Genomic DNA, 23,722 nt, shown 5'->3' with positions numbered 1-23,722 from the left:
CGACTGACTTCTAAGTCGCCCCCCCCCCTCCCCTCCAGCCTTACATGTGACATCACTGTTGTGTTACCGCCGAACAGCTCCAGCAGAGAACCTGCTTCCCTTTTGTGGCTGTCTTGATATGGTTATGGAGTTATATGTCCTGATATCGTCATATTCAGGTCGGGTTGGGAGTGCAGACTCTTCGGTGTATCTCGGACGTACCACCGACTTGCTTTTGTGTGCGGGAGCGTGTGGGTGATGCCGACACTCACGCAGCTGGGTATTCCTTGTAGATATATCTCGCGTTTAGTTTCAAAGCGCATCCCATAGTATCCACAAAATATCACGGGACTTTCCTGTACTGTGCATGAGATGCTTGCCCCCGCACACGTACCGCACTGTGCACTTCGACATACTACTGATACCTCTGCAAGCCGCTGCCGCTGCCAGTGACGCCCCCCCCCCCCCCCGGGCCTTGTTCGCCCAGGGCCCGACACCAGCGCGCTGGTCCGCCGGCTGCACTGTGACGTCACCTACATTTCCGCGTGAGCCGGCGGGCGGCGCCGGACGGCGCCTGGGGCGGCTGGAGCCGGCCCGTCACGGGCGACACCGGCCTGCCGCACTACGGTACGGTCCGCCGGACGCGTCCGCGCCCGCGGCCGTGTTTGGGGACGGGGAGGGTTTGGTGACGATAGGGGGTGGGCCTGAGTCAGCGGGGTCGCGCCGCGGATGGGTGCGGTTATGGTCCGGTCTGGTCGGGGGCGGGGGGGGAGGGGATATCGGACTCACGCGCTCTTTCTTGTGCCGCTCGCGGTCGCTATCTGTGGTCCGCTGGTATTTCGGCTCATTCAACGCGTGTGTGTGTGTGCGTGTGTATCTTGAGTACATCCGTGGCAATGATTGCATCACTGATCGTGCGTTTGCATTTACATCGCCGTGTGCCCCATCTGCAAACACGTGTCCCGTTTACCGCGGTGATATCGTTAACTCCTTGCAGAGGTGTCGTGTGCCCAGAGACTGGTCTCTCGCATCCCAAGATGGTCCCTCGTTCCAGAGTGGTTTCCTCCGCTGTGTGGTGTCTGTGGTTCACCAGAGTTGTTCACCACAGCCGTTCACCAGAGTCGTTCACCAAAGCCGTTGAGCTCGCCCACGCGTCACCCACCCGCGGCGCCAGTGTTCCGTCACTATCTAGCCTTCTCCGCGCGCCCACAGAGCCCTGTCACCTGTCACTGCGCCGTGCCGCCAGTGTCCTCCCATGCCTCCCCGGGTGCTCCCCGCGTCCTCACATCGTGCCCCTCCCTGGCAGAGTGGTCGCCCAGCCCGGAGTACACGCTGTCGGACGCGGGCCGCATCGCGTGCCGCTCGGGCGCCGGCACCGGCCCGCCGCTGCTCTGCTCAGCCGGCGCCCAGCTGCGGCCGGCGGCCGCGCTGCGCGTGGCCGTGCTGGCGGCCGGCGCCGGCTGCAGCGACGAGGGCCTGGCGCTGCTCGACGGGGCCCGGAGCGCTCCGGACGCCCGCTCGCCGCGCCCGGCGCCCTCTTCGTCAGCGCCACGGGTGAGAGAACGCCGCCGGTCGGCAGGGCGGCGAGAGCGGCCGACGGAGCCTCCTCCCCGGCCGCCGCAGCGGCGTTGTCTGGTCACGGCTGTGCTGGCTGTGTTTCTCAGGCCTTAGTGCTGCTCGTTAGCCGGCATTGTGTACGGCTGTGCTGCTTTTCTTTTCCAAATATATAACTGGCAAAACATAGTCAACACAAGAAAAAAATCGGTACATAAGTCAGCAGACTCAGTCCACCTCTACCTAGTGCGTGACCGTTAGTGATTACAAGGAAGCTGCGCAGTCCACCTCTACCTAGTGCGTGACCGTTAGTGATTACAAGGAAGCTGTGACCTGAGACGTGCTGCTGTGGGAGGGGCGATGCGTGGACGGCATCAATAGCGTCGGACGGGTCCGACTCCTGTTTGGTGTATCTGTGACCCTGTGGCCGCCACAGGTGTGCGTCGACACCCCATGTGGCGATTGCGCCGGCAAGGAAAGTGCGTGTAGACGGGGTCGGCGTCAGATGCCTGACACCCGACGAGGGTGTAACTAGCCTGTGTGGGTTGGAGTTTCATGGACGTTCGGTGACGTCAGGTGCATTTGACGCTTTTCAGGGTGTAACTGGGGTGCTCATGTGCTTAACAGGGTGCTCATGACTGGAATGAAATGTGTACGTGTGCGGTAGGCGGTGTCAGATGTTCCTGACGCCCTGTTTGGGTGGTAACTGTGACGCAGGAGAGGTGTATGTGACGGAGGCGGCATCAGATGTTCCTGACGCCCTGTTTGGTGTAACTGTGACGCAGGAGAGGTTGTATGTGGACGGGAGGCGGCGTCAGATGCGCCTGCCGCCGCTGCGGGCCGGCTCTCAGATCACCTTCACCACGGAGAGGCGCGACAACGACACGACGCGGGTCTTCCTTGAGACGGACGACAAGCAGGTCAGGAGGGGGGGGGGGGCATCCGAAACCAGCGCCTGGTGTCGTAAAACAAAAATACGAATCTGCGTTCTTTGGATTTGTGTCGTATTGACTCAAAGACCAAAAATAATGTGCGACTGATCTGTCCGATCTATCAACGGGAGCTCAAAAAGAGTCGGATGATTTCCGGCTCTTATGCTTACGTGACGCGACTCAGCATTGTGCAAGTCGGTAGTTTCGTTTTATGAAACCAGGCCCAGGTAACTACACAAACCAATCTTACATGATTTTGCAGCGCAACGGTATGTGGTGTTCTAACCATGATGCTGACTGATATGGCATGCATTGTGACCTACTGCAGCGGGAGTTAATTATTATATATACTCTTGCAAACATCCGTAGCCGTCAGTAAATCCGGAAAAAACGTTGGTACGCCTTGTGGGACCGGGATTCAGTAATGTCCTCCCCATGCATCCATATATGATCCCATACACTGTCCGAAGACTTCTCTTCGAGGAAATCAAGGCTGCAACGTTGAAATATGCGATGTCTTTTTGCTGTGCTCTAGACTTGCGAACTTCCACGGGAGTCCTCCAGTATGCGCTTAAGCCCTTTCGAGGGTAACGGCGGCCTATGCCGAGTTCTTGAAATATTTCAATGTGCCTGTGCACGAAATGGCTAGGGAACTGACCGAGTTCCATGGCTTCGTCTCAAACGGTCCGCTACGCGCAGTCGGAAAGCGTGCGACTGCTTTGGGCTTTTATCCAAAGGAAATGGACTCTGGTTGATGCAGTCGGACCTGTTATTGCGTCGGCTAACTGTGTTTCTCCGTGCGATCACCGATGTGCTCGTTTGGACTCAAAATCGTGCTTATATGCTCATACCCACGATTGTTGTATTCGTGTTTTATTACGGTGCTTTATTATTTATGCCCATTTACGTGCAAGACGCTGTGAAGGCGTGCCCTGGGCTAAGGATGAATACCACGGGGTAGCACGAAGAACATGAGCTCACGCTCATAATGCAGTTGAGCGAGGACAAGACGAAGCGATCACCAGTCACTGTTTCCATCCCCGCTTCGGGAGATAACTTGTTTTACTCTACTTTACTACTTTTCCGCTTTACTCCCCTTTTACTTCCCCTTGCAAGCGATCGCTAGACTGGCCTCAGGCTAAGCATGATGATTTGGTGGCCTTAGATGACGCCATGTAACGTGGTCCAACAGCGGATAACACGAGTTGATACGGTTAGCATGGGTCAACAGAGAGTATGTGGGTAACACGGATGACACGCGCCGGTCACCAAACCACCGCAGTCACCACTGGTGACCGTGGTGGTTTACCAGTCCTAGTTCCCAGTCACACTGGCATGCAGTCACCGCCGGCAGCTCACCAGCGACACCTCAGCCGCCTCGGTGGCACCAGCCGCAGCGACCAATGCCACCTCGATGGTCCACCAGAGCTGTCGCGCCTCTCCGACAGCCAGCGCCGGCGCAGAGCAGCGCCGCCGTGCGGGGCGCGGCCGGCCGGCGCTCCCCTTCGGGCGACCCGCCGGCGCCCGGGCGGCGGATCTAGGACCCGTCCCGGCTGACCGCTCTCCAGTCGTTCATCTGCACCAGGATGACGCCGTACGTGACGAAGGCCGCCGCCAGCGGCAGCAGCGTGCCGCGGTTGATGGAGAAGAAGCCGGCCGCGCTGACGTGGCTGTCGGCGGCCTGCAGCTGCTGCACGGCCTGCAGCGCGTCCAGCTGCGTGGCCGGGTCGGAGGTCACGTGCTGAGTCAGCAGGGTCAGAGGTCGCTGTGCGGCGGCGGTCACCTTCTGACCCGCCGTGCAGACGGCGGCGGCCTTGGTGAGGGCGGCGACCACGTTGGCGACTGTGAACGGGAGTGATGTGCTTCTCGCGGAGGGCGGCGAGGAGATGTAGTGCGTTATGCCCTGCATGGCGTACCCGAAGGTGAACAGATTGAGCGCGAGCAGCTGCACCCCGTACGCGCCGTTGAACAGGTTAACGATGCGGGCGGCCGCCGCGTGCTTGCGACGAATGGTGCAATGCGCCTTCTGGGAGACGTTGGCCCCGGAGGTCAAGGTCGTTCGGTGCGGCGCCGCGCGTGTTCGCCCTCTGACCGTCGCGTGAGCTGCCGACGACAAACAGCTTCCTCTCCAGCCGCGCCGGTGCGCTGGCGTCAGCGGAAGGCTTGGCGGCGGCCAGGAGCTCGACATCCCGCGCAATAGGCTCAAACGCGTCCGTGATAGCCACCATCAGCGATAGGATTTGCCAGAGCAGAAGGTTTCGGAACACGCCGAAATATGTGCCGGTGGAAATCAGGAATATAAGGCTTGGATCAGACGTCCAGATGCCCTGGAACGAGGCGATCCAATCCAGCACGGTGATGGCGGCAGCGAGGGCGGTGACCCTGAACGTGTTTCCCTTCATCTTGACGCCGTCGCTGGAACTTTCGAAGGCTGCCAGCAGTGCTGCGATCCTGTCGCCCTTCAAGAAGTTGGCGATGCCAATGACGTTGAGAGGTACGACGACAAATGCTTGCAGGAAGACGGCAAGCAGAGGGCTGTTCCCCGTCACGCTTCGCCGCAGGTCTTCGATGATGAGGTACAGACAAAAGCCGGAGTAGGCGGCGAACCCGACCGCCTGCGCCAGCGCCATCAGGCTGGGCCCGCTGAGAAAGCGGTGGCGAGGCGGTGCGCGTCTGCTGATCATGTTGGAGACGGGCAGAGCACCCAGCACGACTGAGAGCAGGGCCAGGGGCCGGAACAGCGGCCCGGACATGACTCCGGTGCCACACTGCCGGAGGGCAGCAGGTGCTGGCGCTGTTGAGAGATGACCGTCTTCCTCGCACTTTGTGCGATGTCTGTCCGCACACTCTGTCTTCTTCCGTGCTCTGTCTGCCTCTACGCTCCGTCTGCCTCCGCGCTCTGTCTGGCTCTACGCTCCGTCTGCCCTCCGCGCTCTGTCTGCCTCTGCGCTCCGTCTGCCTCCGCGCTCTGTCTTCCGCGCTCTGTCTGCCTCCGCGCTCTGCCTGCCTCTGCGCTCCGTCTGCCTCCGCGCTCTGTCTTCCGCGCTCTGTCTGCCTCTGCGCTCCGTCTGCCTCCGCGCTCGGTCTTCCGCCACCGTCTGTCCTCGGTCTTGATTCGCCGCTCGTGGACCCTCCTCTCGCGGGCGGCCCCGCCACGAGTGAGCTCACGGCCGGCTGGGTCAGCTGGGGTCACTGGGGTCAGAGTGCTCGCCCCCAGCGGTCGTCACGCCGGCCAAGCGGGTGCAAACGGCCGTGTTTGCCGATTGTCGGCGCCGGTCTGGCCATTTGTGTTGACGGGAAAAGAGCACACAAACGCCCCACCGCCCGAGTCAAAGAGTTATGTGAAAGGTGAGGCCGCTTTTCGTGGCGGGCTGGTGTTACAGCCATCTGCTTGTTTGGACATGGCCTCGCTCGAATGCGACCGGGTGCAGGGACGCTTAAGGCGTGTAGCTGGCTCAGACGAGCGGAAAGGCGACGGTCGATTTTGATTTTCGCCGTCAGGTCTGAGAGCTGCGCAATTTAGTCACGAACTTGGCTGCAGGTGTGCCTTTTTCGACTGACTGCGATGGCTGGTCGGTTTTTAAGGTGTGGCAAGAGCCTGGCAGCCTTTTACCGGCTGGTCCCTGCGTGAATCTTCCCTACCCAGCGGTTATCACTTAAATGAATGGCATTCGAAGGCTTCTGGCTTGGTCTGGACTGATGGTTTGCTCCTAAACTGCTCCTCGTTTGCCCGCCGTAAATTCAAATGCATGAAACGTCAGCTACCAGTCACGTGGAACGCGCGTATCTTGGCTCTGCACGCTTTATTACAAAAGTGCCTTGAAATTATTCCAGGGCAACATATGTCTGTTTTTGCAATGTCTTGCGTCGTGCCGATTTGTTAGCGAAATATGATGTTAAGCGATTAAGAATGGGCAAGTCCAGGTCGAACTGATGCTGACTTCGTAGTGATACCACTTGTAAGACAATGAACACACCTGGCAGAACTGATGCCGGCTTGTATTCGTCATTGCTCGGGTCACTGCGACTTGTGCTCCGTAGCGGACCCGTGAAACGATTACGTTGGTGACGTCACTGCTAAAGTTACAGGTGCAACCATTGGTCTGGGAGGCTACAGCTCGGTACACTGTCGTTGGGCGTACCGTTGCTGCAAGTCATAGCATGGGGCCATCAGGCCCGCCCCCCCCCCCCCCATGTGCGGGTAGATTTTTGTGTCGCATGTCAGGTCATGATCTTCAGGTCGTCTGTGTGCCGCAGGTCAGGTGAAGGGAGGCCGCTGTTTGGTTCTGCTGTTACTGTCAAATTTCTGTGCCGCAGGTTAAGTTATGCTACCTCCCACTATGGGCACATTGTGTAGACCGTGCCGCAGCTCTAGCTGTCTTCAGCTCCCCATGCCGTACCGGCGCCGTGTGCGCCGACCCCCGGTCCAGGTGATGTTCCTCAGACGGTCCTCCTCGTGCGGCAGGTGGTGTACGACTGGCGCACCCAGTCGGCGGATCTCTGGCTGGCCGCCTCCTTCAACGAGCTCGGCTGGAAGCTGATGCTGGAGTAACGCTCCGTCCCCGGGTCGTGGAACCGCCGGGCCGCCGGGCCGCCGGGCCGCCGCCGACCGAGCTCAGGCCGATCTGAGGGTGGTGCCGGGTGCTTGAAAGGCGCCGTCGCTTGTTCTGCAGCGGTGCAGAGTGCGGAGGGGGGGGGGGGGGCGGAGGTCGCCACGTCGCCGCCCCAGTACTGGGAATCTAAAACTCAGCGACTCGGCGACGCTGTGGTCGCCCGGCCGTATCGTGATAACATGCTAGATCTGTCGCTGTGACGGCGCCTACGCGAGCGCTTCTTGCCAGTGCCATACTCGTCCACACCGGGGCCCGCCAGCGTCCGTGACCGGCCCGCTCAGCTGTCGCCCGCGGGCCGGCACGCTGCGCGGTCAGCTGGCGCGTCGCGAACGCGTGTCGGCACAGCTGGGCTTTGCTGTTGCCTGCCGCGCTGCCGCCACCGGGTTCTGTGACGCAGGACGGGGCTGCCGCCGCGGCAGTGACCGGACGTGGGACGTGGACGTGACCGGACGTGGGACGTGGACGTGACCGGACGTGGGACGTGGACGTGACCGGACGTGGGACGTGGACGTGACCGGACGTGGGACGTGACCGGACGTGGGACGTGGACGTGACCGGACGTGGGACGTGGACGTAACCGGACGTGGGACGTGGATGTGACCGGACGTGGACGTGGAACGTCAGTGTCGGCGTCGGGAGGGCCAGATCACCGAGTCGACTAGCGCTGGCGGCGTTTGACCCGTTGCCGACGCGATGTCGGTGTGATACTATCGCCCGTGTTCTGCCGCCGCGCGAGCCGCGGTGCCCGGTCGGGCGCTTACTGGGGACGCGTGACAGATCGGTGGACACGCTGAACACGCTCCCAGCGCCGTGCCATGCGCGTTGAGGCGGGTGTTCATCGTTGGATGCAGTCTCGGGGCTGCTGGCATTAGCCGGCCGTCGTGGCCCAGCAGTGATATTCGTGACACGTTTGTGTGATCTTTAACCCGTAACCTCATTTTGTATGCTAGGCATGGGCGTCGGTAACCCTAGCAGGCGACGCCCCTAAACCCCGGTGCCGGTGTATTGCGCGTAACGTCCACGCGCGCTGCCAGGGCCGGCAGTGCCCGGACAGCACTCAGCGGCGTGGTAGCGGCCCCGCTGGGCCCGCCGGCGCAGCGTCGCGCCCCTGCGACGGGTCGCGCGCGTCGCCCCCGGCAGTCGGTCGGCGCCGTGACGTCACGTCTGACCTCAATCGGCGCTCGAGGCGCGTCGCTTCGCGCCGGCTGGAGCGGGGCGGCCGGAGTGGGTCGCCGCCAACGCCGGCGCATTGCTTAAACTGTGGCCAAATAGCGCAACGAAGAACCCCGAAGGGAGGCGTGTCATCTTGAAGGGACGGAGCAGTGATGTGGGACATGGCAGATGGTGCCAAATATCGCTGGCAGCACCACATGGCCTTGCTCGGACGATGTCGTGTCCAGCTCTGAGACGCCCGGCCATGAAGAGCAACAGGTGATGCAGTAAAAGCTAAAAACTTCAGAACTATTAGCCATGAAGTCGTGGCGACGTGACGTCATGAACAGCCGCACCTGCACGTGTAATCGTATTTCAATCATCGTGGAATGCGCTCCTCAGCTGCACCACACTGGAAATCGTTCGCACTGGTAAAAGCCCAGCAGTTCGTACATTTCACATATTTCGCCATACAACTTCATGCCACGCATTCCGTCATCACATCATCAGGCTAACGGAGCGGCGAGCGTGGAGTCACATGACCAGGCCTGGAGCTGACTCGCTTGGCGCAGGAATCTCTATCACATGTCTGAGGCGGGCCACGCCGCTCCACCGCCGGTCGATGCAAACGCCTGATCAAATGACACGCTAGTCCGAGGCGAGCCGAGTCGGACCCAAAGCGAATCGATACTACCGTCGGGCATGACCAGGCGCAGACGCCGTGGAGCGGAATGGAGCTGCCTCACACACCCACGCCACGAAATAACCCGTTTCGGATTGCTCGTTACCGGCCGGACAGCACGCCACGCGCTCGGCGCCAAGCTTCCTCCAATATCACGGAACGCGCGCATCGCTTCAGTCACGCGCGATGAGGCACGGCGACGCGGTCACTGCGCCGCCTGTCACAATCTCCCGTAAGTCCGACCCCCAAGCGGACCCGTCCCCGCGAACCAGCTCCGACCCGCGGCGGTCGTGCCGCTGCCTCACAGCTGCGCGGACGCTGCTATGGCCGGCGAGCACGTCCAGTCAACGAGCGCGCGCCAGCCTGGCGGTCTACGTCTGGACCGCGGCGCCTCGTTTCAGGTGGGATCGGATCCCAGCGTTCCAAAATTCACCCAGTCAGGCGTGCAGGATGTGAATATGAATTCGTTCCACCAGAATCCTGGCTCTCCGGCGGCCCCCGCACGCCGTTCGATGGCGCTCAACCGTTTCCCTTTGACCCTGAACCCAGACATCTTACATGCCTAACCCATCTGCCCACCCGGGTCGTAATAGCGTGACAAAATATTGGCATCCAAGTGGCCGAATACAATGTCGGGCCCGGCTGCTCGGGCGGGCCCACACAGCCAATCACATCCCCAGTCGGTCGTGACGTCACACCCTCAGCCGCTGCAGGATCTTGCCCAGTTTGTCGGCCTTGACTCGAACCGGGTCGCTGGCGGCGGCCGCCAGCGGCGCCACGGCCGCTGCCAGGGCGGCGCCACCGTCGCCGGTCACCGGCCACGCCTGGAGCAGGCAGTCGAGCAGCACGAGCGCCCGCAGTCGCGTGACGTCACTGGGGCGCGCCAGCTGCTGCGTCAGCGCTGCGATGACGTCACACGAGCAGCAGACCGCCAGCCTGCCAGGGTACGGAACGGCAAGTCGAGCATGTGTACACGAGTGCTGGCATCAGTGGTACAGAAGCAGTAAGGCATGTGGAAGTTTCCCTTTTTCTGGTGCGCCAGCGATTTCAGGAGCGATTCCAGGATTCCAGGATGCCATGACAAAACTGGGGTCCACAACCGGACCCCAAACGTAGGGGCCTAGGTCACAGCCACTGCACTCCGAAAGGTCATTCCGAGTAGCATGGCTTCGTTCGCACTACGCCAGAGACGACGTCCACGTTAAAGATCTAAACCCGCATGTTTAACCCAGAAAGGACGCGCATGTATGCATATACGCACGCACGCACGTACGACCGCACGCACACAAACACCAAGCCGCCGAAGTCTGCACAGTCCGACGCACGCGGACGTAACACACACATAGGGGAGTAGTTTCGCAAAAAAAATGGGTTGGGGGAAGGGGCTGAGCGGTGAAGTGTCCCAACTTGACCAAAACATGCAAAAAACAAGTTACTCCCCGGATTGTGCCCATTTTCTTCCCAAAGTTGGGGGGGGGGGGCTGAAGCTCAAGTTGTAGGGGGAGGGGGGGACGGGGGCTGAAACTCCAAACTGAATAGGACACTACACCCCTTGCACACATCAGTGGCCGGCGCAGCACCAGAGCCGCGGCCCGGGCAGTCCGGCCGGCGGCGGCACGAGGCGGCGCGGTAGCGGCGCGCGCGCGGCCGTCGGCTTACCTGTTCGCCAGCGCGATGGCGGCGCCCAGGGTGCGGACGGGGCCGTGCTCCGGCCGGCAGAACTCCCAGACATCCTGCGCCTCGCGCGAGGCGGCCGGCCTGCCGCAAACGCAGCCGTGAGAGCGGCGCGCCGGCGGCGAACGCGACGCAGCCACGCCGACGGCGCGCCCGGCAGCATGGCGACAATGCACTGAGATACATGCCACCAGCGGAACGCCGAGACGCACAGCAGAGGCGAACACCAGCTGACGCCGTGGCACCGAACAGTGCAAGACGCAGCGACTTGCCCGGCGAGGAAGCTCAACGAAACTTCTCAAAACGTGTTCCAGGAATGCCAGAACACCGAAGCGTGGTTGCCCTAACCTTGGTTGCCCCGTAAGCTTCGACCCACACATTCCTACAAATATGAGCCTGTTCCAAGCCTACTAGTAGCAGCTACTCAGCCGCCAAAGTGGCACGGCAGTCCCATTCGCAGCCGCAGAGAAGTCACCAATGGGCTTCGAACTCGAATGGCTACCGGTCACAGAACCGCGTTGTTTGGACGTTCGAATAGTTACCACCGGAGGATTCGAAACAGGACATGTCTTGCTGCTGACCTCCATACTGCACGCAACTAATACCACATGCCAAGATGAAAGGCATTATAACAGGCATTACGCATGCAGGTATTACACGTATCATATTACAGGCATTACAGGCATCACAGATCATTCAGGTATCAAATGTATTACAAGTATTACAGGAATTACAGACATTGTATCCGTGCCACCAAGGCACTGCAGCCCAGCTGAGCCCATTCTGAGGCCACGGTGATGACATTGCCATCACCGGTGTTAACACCAGACCCCGGAGCGCACCCCAAGCCACCTAACGATGGCCCAGTCCCCCCCCCCCGCTGACTGACCTGGCCGGCGCCTCGTCGGCCGCCTCCATGCCGGCCGCCACGTCCGAGCCGACGCTGACGTCATCGGAGGCCGGCTGCTCGTCGTCAGAGTCCTCCCACAGCCGCCGGCGCGGCCCGGCACGTGACCTGGCCCGGCCCATGTCGGGTGAGTGTCACGGAGGTGTCAGGTGAGTGTCAGGTGAGTGTCAGGACTGTCAGGTGAGTGTCAGGCGAGTATTGGGCGGTGTCAGGTGAGGGTCAATGTGGTGTCAGGCGAATGTCAGGTGAGTGTCAGGGCGGTGTCGGGTGAGCGTCACGCTGTATCATGAATCAGGTGTCAGGTGAGTATCGTGACGGTGTCAGGCGAGTATCAGGGTGGTGACGAGTCGGTGACCGGTCACATGGGGATGTGCGGACGGCGACGCGATGGTTCACAGGTCAGCATCAGACGTCGGGACATTGGCATTGCCGTGTGTCAGGTGTGCTTCAGGATGGTGAGAAGTCACTTCCAGGTCTGTGTGTGTCAGGGTCGTGACAAATCAGTGCCAGCCCTGCGCCTGGTGTCAGGTCTGTGTCACCCAACGTCTGGTGTCAGGTCGGTGTCAGCCCAGCGGCTGGTGTCAGGTCTGTGTCAGCCCAGCGGCTGCCAGGTCGGTGACAGGTCAACATCCGACCGGTGGCGACAGCGGGAGCAGGGACACAATGTGGCGTCACAACAGTGCGTGATGGGGCAATGCTTGACGAAATGTTCCCACAGCACAGCTAACAGGGTGGAGCCTTGCTAGAGCTATGGGCCGTTCACAGTGATGCACAGCGGCGATACCGCACCTCGCGGAGGACGCACTATCCATCAAGACAAATCGGGCCCGGCTATTACACACCAAATGACTGAGCAATACCGTTAGGTCAAAAGCGCCGGCATCACTCGCGGAAATCACATCCCAGCAAAATCTGTCAGTGTGTCATGCGCCAAACGTTAACGCGACAACGCCACACTTCATGACCAGCGTCTCCTTTATAACACTCCCGCCTCAAGATCGGTCCACCACCCAGGCTTTGCGACCGCCGCTTCACGCCGCACCGAAGGCCGTGCCCGCCCCGGCTGCGTACCTCGTGCGGGATGCGGGGCGGGGAGGCGCGGGTCCGGAAGGCGCGCGGCCGGGAGACGCGCGGCCGGCGGCGGCCGCGGCAGGCCGGCCGGTTCGGACGCAGGGCCGACGGCGGGCGGCGAGGGCGGCTCGTACTGGCCGCTGCTGGTGGCGAGCGGGTCGGCCGGCGGCGCGGCCGGGGCGACAGGGCGTCCTCCATCAGCTGCCGCACGCGGGCTGAGAGTCGGACGCCACCTAGTGACAGACACACACCGGTGTCAAAAACAACATGGGGCAATACCTCAGCGGACCACGTCCCCAGGGACCCCACTAAACAACATCAAAGATCGACACGGTCGCAGTGTTTCAACAGACGGAGTAAACCAGGGGTGTCTGCGCGTACCCGGTTGTAAGAAAACCATGTTATCACAGCGAAGCTGCCACCTGGCGCGGCAGCCTCACCAGAGCGGCGCGCCGTGGAGACGCCGAAGCCCTGGTACTGGCCGGACGTGGGCGTGGCCGGCCCGAGGCCGGGCGCCGGCACGCGCGGACCCGCCGCCTCGTCAGCCGACGAGAAGAGCAGCGCCAGCAGCTCCTGACGACGCAGCGCGCGCATCAAGCACCGCCCACTCCCGTCGACGGACACGGCGCTTCACCGAGCGGCGGCTCCTGCTGACAGCCGTGCTATGACGGCTCGTTCCTGACGATACGTTTGAAGCGTCACCGGCCAGCAGCTGGCACGACGAACCGCGCCGCGTACACCACTGACCAGCACTCCTGACCGCTCACGCAACGCCAACCAGCCGCTTGTGATGACGCACTTGCCATTCGTTCCGCACGCGCGACGCTCGGTTCGGACAGCGTGGTCGGCCTCGGGCCGAGCCAAGCTTACCTGAGAGGTGGAGCGGACCCACAGCTGCGGCGTCGCACCCAGCACCGGGTCGGCCGGGCCGCACGCCGGCTGGCCGCCGTGACGTCACCGTCACGTGACCGCAGCAGCCGGCGGAACTCGGGGCCCGCCGTAGCGCGCGCAGTACAGCATCAGACGGAGGGTCTGCGAGGTGGCGGTGTTGGAATCAGATGGAGTGATCTGCAGCGCGGCAGTGTGGGATCACATGGAGGGTCTGCAGTGTGGTGGTGTGGGATCAGATGGAGGGTCTGCAGTGTGGCAGTGTGGGATCAGTCAGACTGTCTGCAGTGTGGCAGTGTGGGATCAGATGGAGGGTCCACAGTGTGGCGAGTGTGGGATCAGATGGAGGGTCTTGCAGTGTGGTGGTGTGGATCAGATGGAGGGTCTGCAGTGTGGCAGTGTGGGATCAGATGGAGGGTCTGCAGTGTGGCAGTATAACATCTAGCAGAGGCTCTGTCAACAGTGGGTCCGGGCGTCTGACTGCGGGTCGGAAGCGCAAACACTGATACAATCCAGTAAAGGGTTTGTGGCTCAACACAGTACAGCACAAGACATGGCACCTCAGAGATTCCAGGCAAAGACTTATCCCAGTTACATCACCTTCAGTTTGGCAGTCGGTGAGGGACGGGTTCCTGCAGACGGACCACCATGAAGTCTACCAACTTTGGGCGTCTGGGGCAGGCGAGGTGAGGGTCACCTCTGTAACCAATGGGGTCACCACTGGAACAACAGAGGGTCATGGCTGCCCAGGTCAGTGGCACTGTTTGAATGTGGTCATTGCTGGTGTTGGCTTAGCACAATACTTCAAAATGTTGATGAAACAGCCAGGTCAGAATCATGTATTACAACCATCCACCAAAAGGATATGGCACACACCCTAAAAATATAATGATTTCAAAAGAAAATAACAAATCATTTACCAAACCTATAACCTCTTTGAGCACAAACATTTATAGCTTGAGCAACAATGTGTATTGACAAGTTAACATGGATACCTCTTCACAACTAAGTATTTCTTGTCACAAAAACCAGAACAACATTGTGGTGTGCAATCAATAGTTGCAATCATCAATAAAATGAGCACATGTTGCAGAAAATGATTGGATTGTGTTCTAGTTATATTGAAACTAGTTGTGTAATCTAACAATAAAGTGCAATTCAGCTCACCTGATATTTTGTGTAGAAGGTACCCAGGTGTTGGACTGGCATCATCTGATGTGGCTCTTATCAAGTCAGGGTACTGAAACAGACAGAAAGCAGATATCAGCCTCTAAAATAAAATAAAAAAACTAGGACAAAAAGCAGGTGTACCACCAATTTATCATTCATGTCTCAACTCCAGCTTTAGAAGCAAGGTTTCAATCCTCTTTAGAAAGTGAGCCAAATCTGGGTAGAAAATGTTTTTTGGCATATTTTTGGCCATCAGTTTAAGCCATCTTGCCCTGCTCAGCACCCGCACCTCTTCCATAAAGCTACACCCCTGATTCACAGACCATCAGACCTACACAGCCAGTGGAAAAGAGCACACAAATCAGAGCTTGAAGGGAGTGTGACCCATGTGCTACCCTACCTCATGATTTTCCACCACCCATAAGGTAAGGTAAAGTGAAGTCACCCTTTTCATGCGTAAACAGACCATCAGCTCCAATTTGGTAAGCTTTGGTTGGTTGGCTCCATTTACAGCCTAGTAATGACCAACTATTGATTTTGAAGTAAAAGAAATATGTTAATGAATGACTGATATCACATCATCTCATACATAAGCTGAAGTTTTCCATGCAAATCATATTATGTGCAAGCTGGTCATGTAAGCCCTCCCTCAGCCATGGGGGGGACAATGCTGATATCTCAGACACCCAATGTCATTTCATAATGGCATGCCAGCCTGGGAAATTTAGCCAATATGTAATGCCAAGGTCATTCTCCCTCAGAATATTATCTTTTCATGGCATTGACGATCTTCAAAAACCAAGCAAAGTAGATAAAGAGCCTCGAAACTGTTTGCAAAATCCGGGGCTTCAAGACTTTCAGGAAGGGCACATTACTGTCAAACCGGTCAAAACCAAGACCATATTTCGATATGAATGGTGGCTAAGCAGATTAGACTACTTACGCAAGACAGGTAGCTGAAAAATATGTGAAGGTCAGCAGCCATTGTGAACAGTTAAACACTCCATCGAAAATAGCCCCACGCTCCCAGACAACCCCCGAATGCACATATTCCGGAACTCAAAAGCACTGAAGCGTCGCTATGGCGCAAGGTTTGTCCTGTTTTTCAAGGCTCTTGCTATATGTGGAACTTTTGCATCTTGTTCACACCTGCTCTCATGCAAGAAACTGCATTATTCTAGTTGTTCAATTGGGCCAAATATTCCCAACGAGTATGTGATTGGTCGAAAGCAGGAAAACCTTGAGGCGATCAGCATCTCCGTGATCTGGACACCGCCCAATTGGCTCACTTTCGATTGTCACTTGCGTTGTTTTGATGGTTGTAGGGCGAGCGTCCGCGGTCGTAGCCTTGTATGGGATACTGCCTGCATAGCGTGGATTCCTCGGTGGTTGGGATGATTCATAGAGACATATCCACGGCCTTGGCGTCTGCGTGGCGTGACACATTTTACAGCTGTGCATGTCTTGGAGAGGGAGTGGCGTGTCCACGCGATGTGGTGTCACCTGTTGGTGTGATTTTCAATAGTGACTTGGAAATGCGTCTTGTCTAGGAAGAAAGGCATGTAGTGGCTTAGGGGATCTTCCTAGGTGCACAATTGACTGCAGCTGTAGGCATCTGAAGACCTGATTAACCTGTGTCTTGCTGAAGTAAGTACTTTCACTCAAGCTTCCTTGGAAGGGTGTTGATTGTTGCTGGGACTGAATGCATTGTGTGTAACAAGAACTGAGGACAACGCCCAGCTCTTTTGGGCATTGCTGCTGCTGTGGAGATTGATCAACCAGCTATTATGGATTCTGCAAGAAAGATGTCTGGAGTAAAGCCCCCAAGCAGGCTAGCCAGACCCACAGCTGGGTTGGCAAGACAAAATGGGGATCCACAACATTTCAGCTGTGGTCACCCTGGAGCAGAGGCCCCAAAGAAGCCATCTGACACCCCAAGGAGGCCATCAGATGTCTCAAGAAGGCCATCAGATGCCCAAGAAAACCATCAGATGCCACTGTATTGACAGCAGATACATCCAGCTTCAGAGTTGGGGGACAGAGTCTGGGTAAGCGGAACAAAACCTGGTCAGATTATGTATATTGGGGAGACCCAGTTTGCCCCAGGTGAGTGGGCTGGTGTTGTTCTGGACACCCCTGATGGCAAGAACAATGGCTCAGTGGCAGGTGTCCGTTACTTCATGTGTGAGCAGAACAGGGGTATTTTCTCCAGACTGACCAAGCTGAGCAGGACACCCCTGGGCAGCACTGGAGCTGAAGCAGATGCCGTGGCAGATGGACGCTCTGTCCCTAGCTCCAGAAGGTCCTCAATTGCCATGGGAACACGAGCCACCAATGCATCAATGGTCACAAGCCCCATGGATTCATCAATGATCTCCTCACCTGGTGAGGACCTGGAGCTGGGTGATAAGGTGATTGTCTCCAGCAGCTCTGGCTCCAAGACGGGCCTACTACGCTACCTGGGCAAGACCGAATTCGCCGAGGGGCAGTGGGCGGGCGTGGAGCTGGAGACGCCCTCGGGCAAGAACGACGGCACCGTGGCCGGCAAGCGCTACTTCTCGTGCCGGCCCAACTACGGCCTGTTCGCGCCTGCCCACAAGATCTCCCGGCCGGCGCGGCGCAGCTCGCAGAAGATGGGCGTGCACGCGCTGCGCCGTTCCACGTCGCGAGAAGTCGCTGCAGTCGGTGGCGAGCCAGGCGTCGCGCGTGTCGGCGGCGCGCGCCGCTGCGGCCACGCCACGCGCGCGCGCCGCCGGCGCCGCCGCCGCCTCCACGCACGCACTGCAGCAGGTGCTCAAGGAGAAGGAGGAGCACATCGAGCAGCTTTCTGCGCGAGCGCGACATGGAACCTCGGAGGTGGTGCGCGCCGCCAGCCTGGTGGACGACGGTGAGGTGAAAGGTGCTGGCGGCGAAGCGGGAGCGCGAGGAGGCGGCGGCGGAAGCGGCGCGCCTCAAGGAGCGGCTGGGCCGATCTGGAGCAGGCGCACGCGCAGCTGCAGAACACGCTGAGGGACGAGCGCCACCGCGCGGAGGAGCTGCAGTTCTCCGCTGAGGAGGCGGCCATCGTGCGCGCCGAGCTCGAGGCACGCCTGGCCGCCGCGCAGGCGGACGGCCGCGCGTCAGGCGGAGCAGCTGCAGGCGGCGCGCGGTCAGGCGGACCTGCTGCGCCTGCAGGCGGCCGGCGGCGACCCGGCGCGCCTGCAGGCCGAGCACCAGGCGCAGCTGGCGGCGGCGCGCGACGAGTTGGCCGCCGGCCGCGCCGAGGCGGAGCGGCTGCGCGCCGAGCTGGCCGAGCAGCAGCGGCTGCTGGACGAGCGCGCCGCAGAGCTGGCGCTCAGCAGCCGCACCGAGCAGGGGCTGCACGAGGAGGCGGGCGCTGCTGCGCAACGAGCTGGCAGAGCAGCGGCGGCCAGCTGGAGCAGCAGAGCGCCGCCGGCGATTCGCGCAGCGAGGAGGCGCGCCGCCTGACGACCGTGCCGCCGCGCTGCAGCAGGCTCTGGCCAAGGCGGACGGCGAGCGCGACGCGGCGAAGGCGGCGCTGGAGGCCGCGCGCCGCTCGGAGCGCGAGCGCGCCGACGAGGTGCGCACGCTGGCCAAGGAGCGCGACGAGGTGCGCCTTGAGGCGGCGCGCGCCGCCGCCGACATCAACGAGAACATGCAGCGCATCATGCTGCTGGAGGGAGAGGCGTCGCGCGTGCGGCACGAGGCGGACGACGAGCTGGCCAGCCTGCGGGCGCAGCTGAAGAAGCGCGCCGACGAGCAGCGTGCGCTGGCGGCGGGCCGCCGACGACTGCGCCGGGCGGCGGAGCGCGCCGCGCGCGACCAGGCCGACGTCGAGGCTGAGCGCACGGCGCTGCTGCGCCGCCTGGAGGACGAGCAGCGCCGCGCCGAGGACCTGCAGTTCAACGCCGAGGAGCAGTCGCTGCTGCGCGCCGAGCTGGAGGCGCAGCTGGCCGAGGAGAAGCGTCGCGAGCGGCCGGCGCCGGCCGCCGCCACTGACGGCGCCGAGTTAGCCGAGCTGCGCCAGCGCGGCGACGACCTGGAGCGTCAGCTGCGCGAGGCGACAGGTCGGCAGCAGGCGGCCGAGAGACGCGCCGATCAGCTGCAGACGCAGCTGGACACGTGGCGCCGTGACGGCGAGCTGCTCAAGGAGCGCGTCACGGCACTGAAGGACTTCGCCGACGGCAAGGCGGCGGAGGCAGACTCGCTGGCGGCGGAGAACAAGGCGCTGCTGCAGCGCGTGGAGGAGAGCGCCGCGGCCGGCTCGAGGGACGCCGAGCAGTGGGAGAGAAAGCGGGCCGCGGCGACGACTCGGTTGGCCGCGTCCGCCGAGGCGTGCGAGCGAAGTCGGAAGGCGGAGGCGACGCTGCGGCAGGAGGCGGCCGACAGACAGCTGACGCTGTCAGACCGCGAGCGGCAGCTGGCGGAGCTGGAGGCAGAGCTGGCGGCGCTGCGGGCCGACAAGGAGCGGCTGGCACAGCAGGTGACGGCCAGCGGGGACGCGCAGCGAGAGGCGGACGGCCGTCGGGCGGAGCTGGAGCGGCTGAGAGCTGAGCTCGACGAGAAGAGCGCCGCCGTCGCCGCGCTGACGGACGGCCGCGCCGAGGTCGACGCAAAGCTGGCCGAGACTGAGCGCCGGCTGGAGGAGCGGCGCGCCGAGGCGGGGCGAGTCGCTGACCAGCTGCGACAGCTGCAGCGCAGCTCCGCAGCTGCCGGCGACGAGCGGCGCGCCGAGGCCAGCTGCCAGCAGGAGGAGCTGCAACGGCTTCGACAAGAGGTAGAGCTACTGAAGCAGGAGCGTGACTCCAGAGAGGAGGATGCTGCTGTGGTCCGACAGGAGCAGGGTAAGGAACTGGAGAGGCTCAAGAAGGAACTGTCGTCCAAAGAAGGAGACAGCGCCGCGGCTCGGCAGGAACAGCAGGAGGAACTGGAGAAGCTGAAGCTGGAGCTGGAGTCCGTAATGCAAGACGCTACTGCGATTCAACAGCAGCAGAAACGGAAGCTGGAGCGGCTGACGGAGGAATTGGCTTCCAAGGAGGCAGACGGCGCTGCGTCGAGGCAAAAGTTGGAGAAGGAGCTGGAGCGACTTGAACAGGAGTTGGCCTCCAAGAAACAGGACTCTGCTGCAGTCGGGCAGGAGCAAAAGCAGGAACTGGAACGTCTCAAGCAGAAACTGAACTCAACGGAACGAGAAAACGCAGCATTTCGGCGGGAGCAGGAAGCCAAACTGGAGCAGCTGCACGAGGAGCTCGACTCCAGGGACCGGGACGTGGTGGCGGTCCGTCTGGAGCAGCGGGAGGAGCTCGAGCGACAGCAGCAGGAGCTAGACGACGCCCGGCGCGAAGCCGAGACCAGTCGGCGCCTGCTGCTGGAGGTGCAGCAGCGCGCGCGGCCGGCGCCGGCCGTGCCGCTCACCAACGGCGCCGCCGATGCGGCCGGCCACGTCGACTTCCTGAACTCGGTCATCGCCGACCTGCAGGGCAGGAACGACGAGCTGACGCGCCAGGTGCGCCTGCTGGCGGTGGGCGACGAGGACGAGGAGGAGGAGGCGGCGTCGCCGGCGGCGCCCGCGCGGCCGCCGCCGCGGCTGTGGTGCGACATCTGCGAGGAGTTCGACCGCCACGACACGGACGAGTGCCCAACGCAGGCGAGCACGCCCGAGGAGCCGCCGCCGAGCCGGCACGGCGGCGCGCGCGGCGTGCGCCGCCAGTTCTGCATGGCCTGCGAGATGTTCGGCCACACGGCCGACCAGTGCGACGCCGGCGAGACGTTCTAAGCCGCCGGTCCCGACAGGTGGCGCCATCTGTTGTAGGACGTGGGCTGGAGCTCCGCTCCTGAGGTGTGTTTGGGTGGGCCGGAATAGCTGATTCGGAGGCCTACGTGGGTTGGACGGCCGGATGCCGCTGTCATGTTGTCACTGGGCGTATGGCGGAAAGAGATACAACTAACTACACTCGTTGGTTCCACGCGGTGGCGCGCCGTGGCCTGGTGCATTCGTATGCAAACTCGCGAAGCCGTGAATTGCCCTTGAATATGGATAGATGACCTGCGCGTTGTCCTCGCCTCGTTAACATGTTTGGAGCCGTCCCGCCGCATGTCCGCGGTCACTGTTGTACGGAGCGGCCGGCCTTTTGAGGTGGCCTTAGCGGTACTCCGTGGATTGTTCTCACAGTTTATCGGAAGTGGTTCGTTGCACAGCGTGGGTTAGCGTTATATGAGACGTTTATCTGTGTAGACTCTAAGTGCTAGTAGCAGCCCAGATTAACTTATCAACGTTATTAATCGCCTGAACTGGGGCGGCCTTTCAACGGACGCGCATTGCCTCTGATGCGGTTTGGTAGCATCCGAAATGTGTTGGATGCGGTAACTCTCGTGCTTGTACAAACAGCCAGGAAGGTCGGGGAGACGCAGCCATGCGACCGGTCTGTCCTCTTGCCCAGGTCACACGAGGTCACACGGCGAGGACGATGTTAACTGTCTGTGATTTAAACTTCCACAAACCGCATTGTGTTGAAAGCGGGTTGAGCATTTCTCCGAAGGTTTGCATGCTGGGCTCCGTTGCAATGGTTCGCTGGGGGTGTCGGATACTCCGTTGTGTGCTGGGACTGGCTGTCGCTCTTCCTGTGTGTTCGTCTGCTTGTTTGTTTCTCCTGTCCACAGCCCCCACCGCCTGGTTCTCGCCCCGGTCGTGTTTTTGTCTTTCGCTGTCTATATCCATCCCTTTCAACTCTATAAACAGTTTCCTCTATCCGCGACAGCTTTCAACTCCATATCCGGTCTCCTCTATCCGTGACAGCGGTCAACTCCATCCCTTTCAACTCCATATCCGGTCTCCTCTATCCGCGACAGCGCTCAACTTCATCCTTTCAACTCCATACGCGGTTTTCTCTACCGGCGACAGCGTTCTCATCCAAACGCGTTATCAAAACTGACTGGGAGAACATAGACTCGGGTGCCCCAGACTGGCGCGGCGGTGTGGAAGCAATGTTGACTGGCGTAGCGACCGCTGATTCTATGTTGCGTTACCGTTACACTAACCACCGAGCGTGTGCTCTGCACGGCGACGCGGCTGGCCGGCGGCGAGCCCGCCACCTGTTGCGCGGGATGTGCGCTCTGCAGAGCCGTGGGCAGCGGCGGATCCCGATCGGACTTGGTCCGCATCCCACGCGGACTGTCGCCTCTGCTCGGACCTGGTGTGCGCGTGGACGCCCGCGGCTTGTGCGCAGAGGCGTGACGAACGGGCCGCTGTCGCGCCGTTGCACTCGGGCCGTTGCACTCGGGCGCGCTATCACAGCTTTTCGCCGAGCTGTGGTGGGCCGAGGGCGGCGCCGGCGACTCGCCCAGGCTTGCTGGTGTTAGCTCGCAACTTTTCACCGCCTGATGATGTCACTGGTCCGGGTCGTGCGCGCGCGCTGCCGTCCGTCTGCTCGCGGCCCCGTGCTGGGCAGCCGAGGAGCCCAGCTACACTGCCGAGTGCCTGTTAGCTAGCGTCGCACCCGCGGCATGGCGCGTTGTTTTACGTCACCTCGACCGAAGCCGGGCGGTATTTTTGGTTGTAGCCTCATATGATGACAATACACGATGCGTTGACTGGGAGTGCTGCGGTGGTGGACGGTGAGTGCTATGCCGCTGGATGTACTGACGGGAGCTGGCGCTGTCCAGGACAGGAGTCGACCCTGCCGCGAGAAATTTGAAGGCCATTGTTTTGCCAAACGCCCTCGCGAAAAGAGTAGGTGGTCCATGAGGCCGCAATTAGATCGGCTGGATTAGCGAACGGCGGACATGGTCCTAAATCCGGTGACTAGCCCCATAACTCATCGAGGTAAATGCGGATTGTTCAGCATTTCCGCATTCGCACATCGTAGGCTCCGTGTTGGTTTTGCCAGCACCTGGAAATCCTGCTGTTCAGTGTCGTTAAAAGGTGGTTCTAAAAGCGTCGGCCTTGAGCGGCTCGACTCGGATTCCCATGAATCTATTCCCCATTGCACTTTTCTGGTGAATTCACAAAATGATGCATTAAAAATGATGATCAGAAGACCCAATTGCAGCACCTTTGTTTGGCTTTCATGGAAGTCCGCCGTCCAAAAGACAAAGGATGCCATTTTAGTACTTTGTAAACTCAAGTACTTCGTTAACTAATGGTTCTTAGGCCGTTTTGCCTTTGGACGGCAGAATAACCAAGGGGCAAGTAAAGCATAAGCATAGCCAGGGGGCAGTAGGGCGCATTTACCCTTTTTCACTTTAGATGGCACCCTGACAGATGCAAATCGGCGGGATACCTTTTCAATGAGCTCTGGGTTCCCTTAAAAAATCACGATTGTGCCCCTACCAATATCAAACATGCTCGGAAGTGCGAAGAACGGGTGCGGTATGCGCTGCTGATAAAACAAAAATGCACAATAAACATTCAGCATAAGCGATGCTGATTATATATGCTGAATTTGATTCGTAATTGCAACGAAATGTTCTCATCATGTCCAATTTTTATGAAGTACACTAAATACTGATGAGCATTGGCATAAGATATGAAAATATCAAAAAAATTAAAAGAGTAATTATGACAAGGATTCGTCTGCATATGCTGATACACAAACGATCTCGCGTGCCGTTGTGCGGCGCAATTGCCGCGAATTGGAATGGTGTTGCGGTGGTGCGCAAAAATGCATTATTTTTATGTAAAAGCTTGTTTTGTTTCGTGAATTTATGTTTCAACACCAGAACATCAGAGCAGAAGTGTCAAGAAGACATCACAAGTCCAATCTTCTGAGCTGGGTTGGTAAAATTCAATTCAAACGGACTGCGCCGGTTTTGTGCGCGAAATGTGTCCTGAGAAGCGTGGTCTTTGTTTATGTTGTGGATTGCTCGATGTTGTCCATTTCCGCCCAGGGTTGAATGCTTTAAGGTTTTCTTTTTCCTGATTTAGTTGGAATGAAACGTTACTGGGTAGCTATGACATTTGTTATCTTAAGTTCATTGGTTATGTTTGAATGGCAGCTCTTAACATAGAAAATGACATTTTGCTATTAAAAAAATTTGCAAACTGTTGTAAAGGATTTGATTGAAGGTAAATCATATTCCATCATTTGGAACAATTATTTCA

At 59.8% G+C, this 23,722-nt stretch overlaps 1 protein-coding gene and 1 long non-coding RNA gene across 2 annotated transcripts; one reads left to right on the top strand and one right to left on the bottom strand.

Moving 5' to 3' along the window:
- Window positions 1-14,128: 14,128 nt before the first annotated feature.
- On the bottom strand, window positions 14,129-15,652 carry LOC119113688 (uncharacterized). Its single transcript, XR_005095922.1, has 3 exons — window positions 15,566-15,652; window positions 14,620-14,692; window positions 14,129-14,151 (listed from the first exon to the last, which is right to left on the bottom strand). It is a non-coding gene; the product is annotated as an uncharacterized LOC119113688 (long non-coding RNA).
- A 51-nt stretch (window positions 15,653-15,703) lies between these two features.
- Window positions 15,704-22,211, top strand: LOC119114193 (CAP-Gly domain-containing linker protein 1). Its single transcript, XM_037238395.1, has 5 exons — window positions 15,704-15,713; window positions 16,651-17,303; window positions 17,604-17,705; window positions 18,185-18,397; window positions 18,653-22,211. The coding sequence occupies exons 1-5, from the start codon at window positions 15,704-15,706 to the stop codon at window positions 20,396-20,398; spliced, it is 2,724 nt and encodes a 907-aa protein (XP_037094290.1). The 3' UTR covers window positions 20,399-22,211.
- Window positions 22,212-23,722: the final 1,511 nt, after the last annotated feature.

Source organism: Pollicipes pollicipes, unplaced genomic scaffold (genome assembly GCF_011947565.3).
Source record: "Pollicipes pollicipes isolate AB1234 unplaced genomic scaffold, Ppol_2.1 Scaffold_7262;HRSCAF=8765_pilon_pilon_pilon, whole genome shotgun sequence".
Lineage (NCBI taxonomy): Eukaryota > Metazoa > Arthropoda > Thecostraca > Pollicipedomorpha > Pollicipedidae > Pollicipes > Pollicipes pollicipes.
The sequence above is the reverse complement of the archived record's forward strand: the minus strand, read 5'-3'. Positions and strand labels throughout refer to the sequence as shown.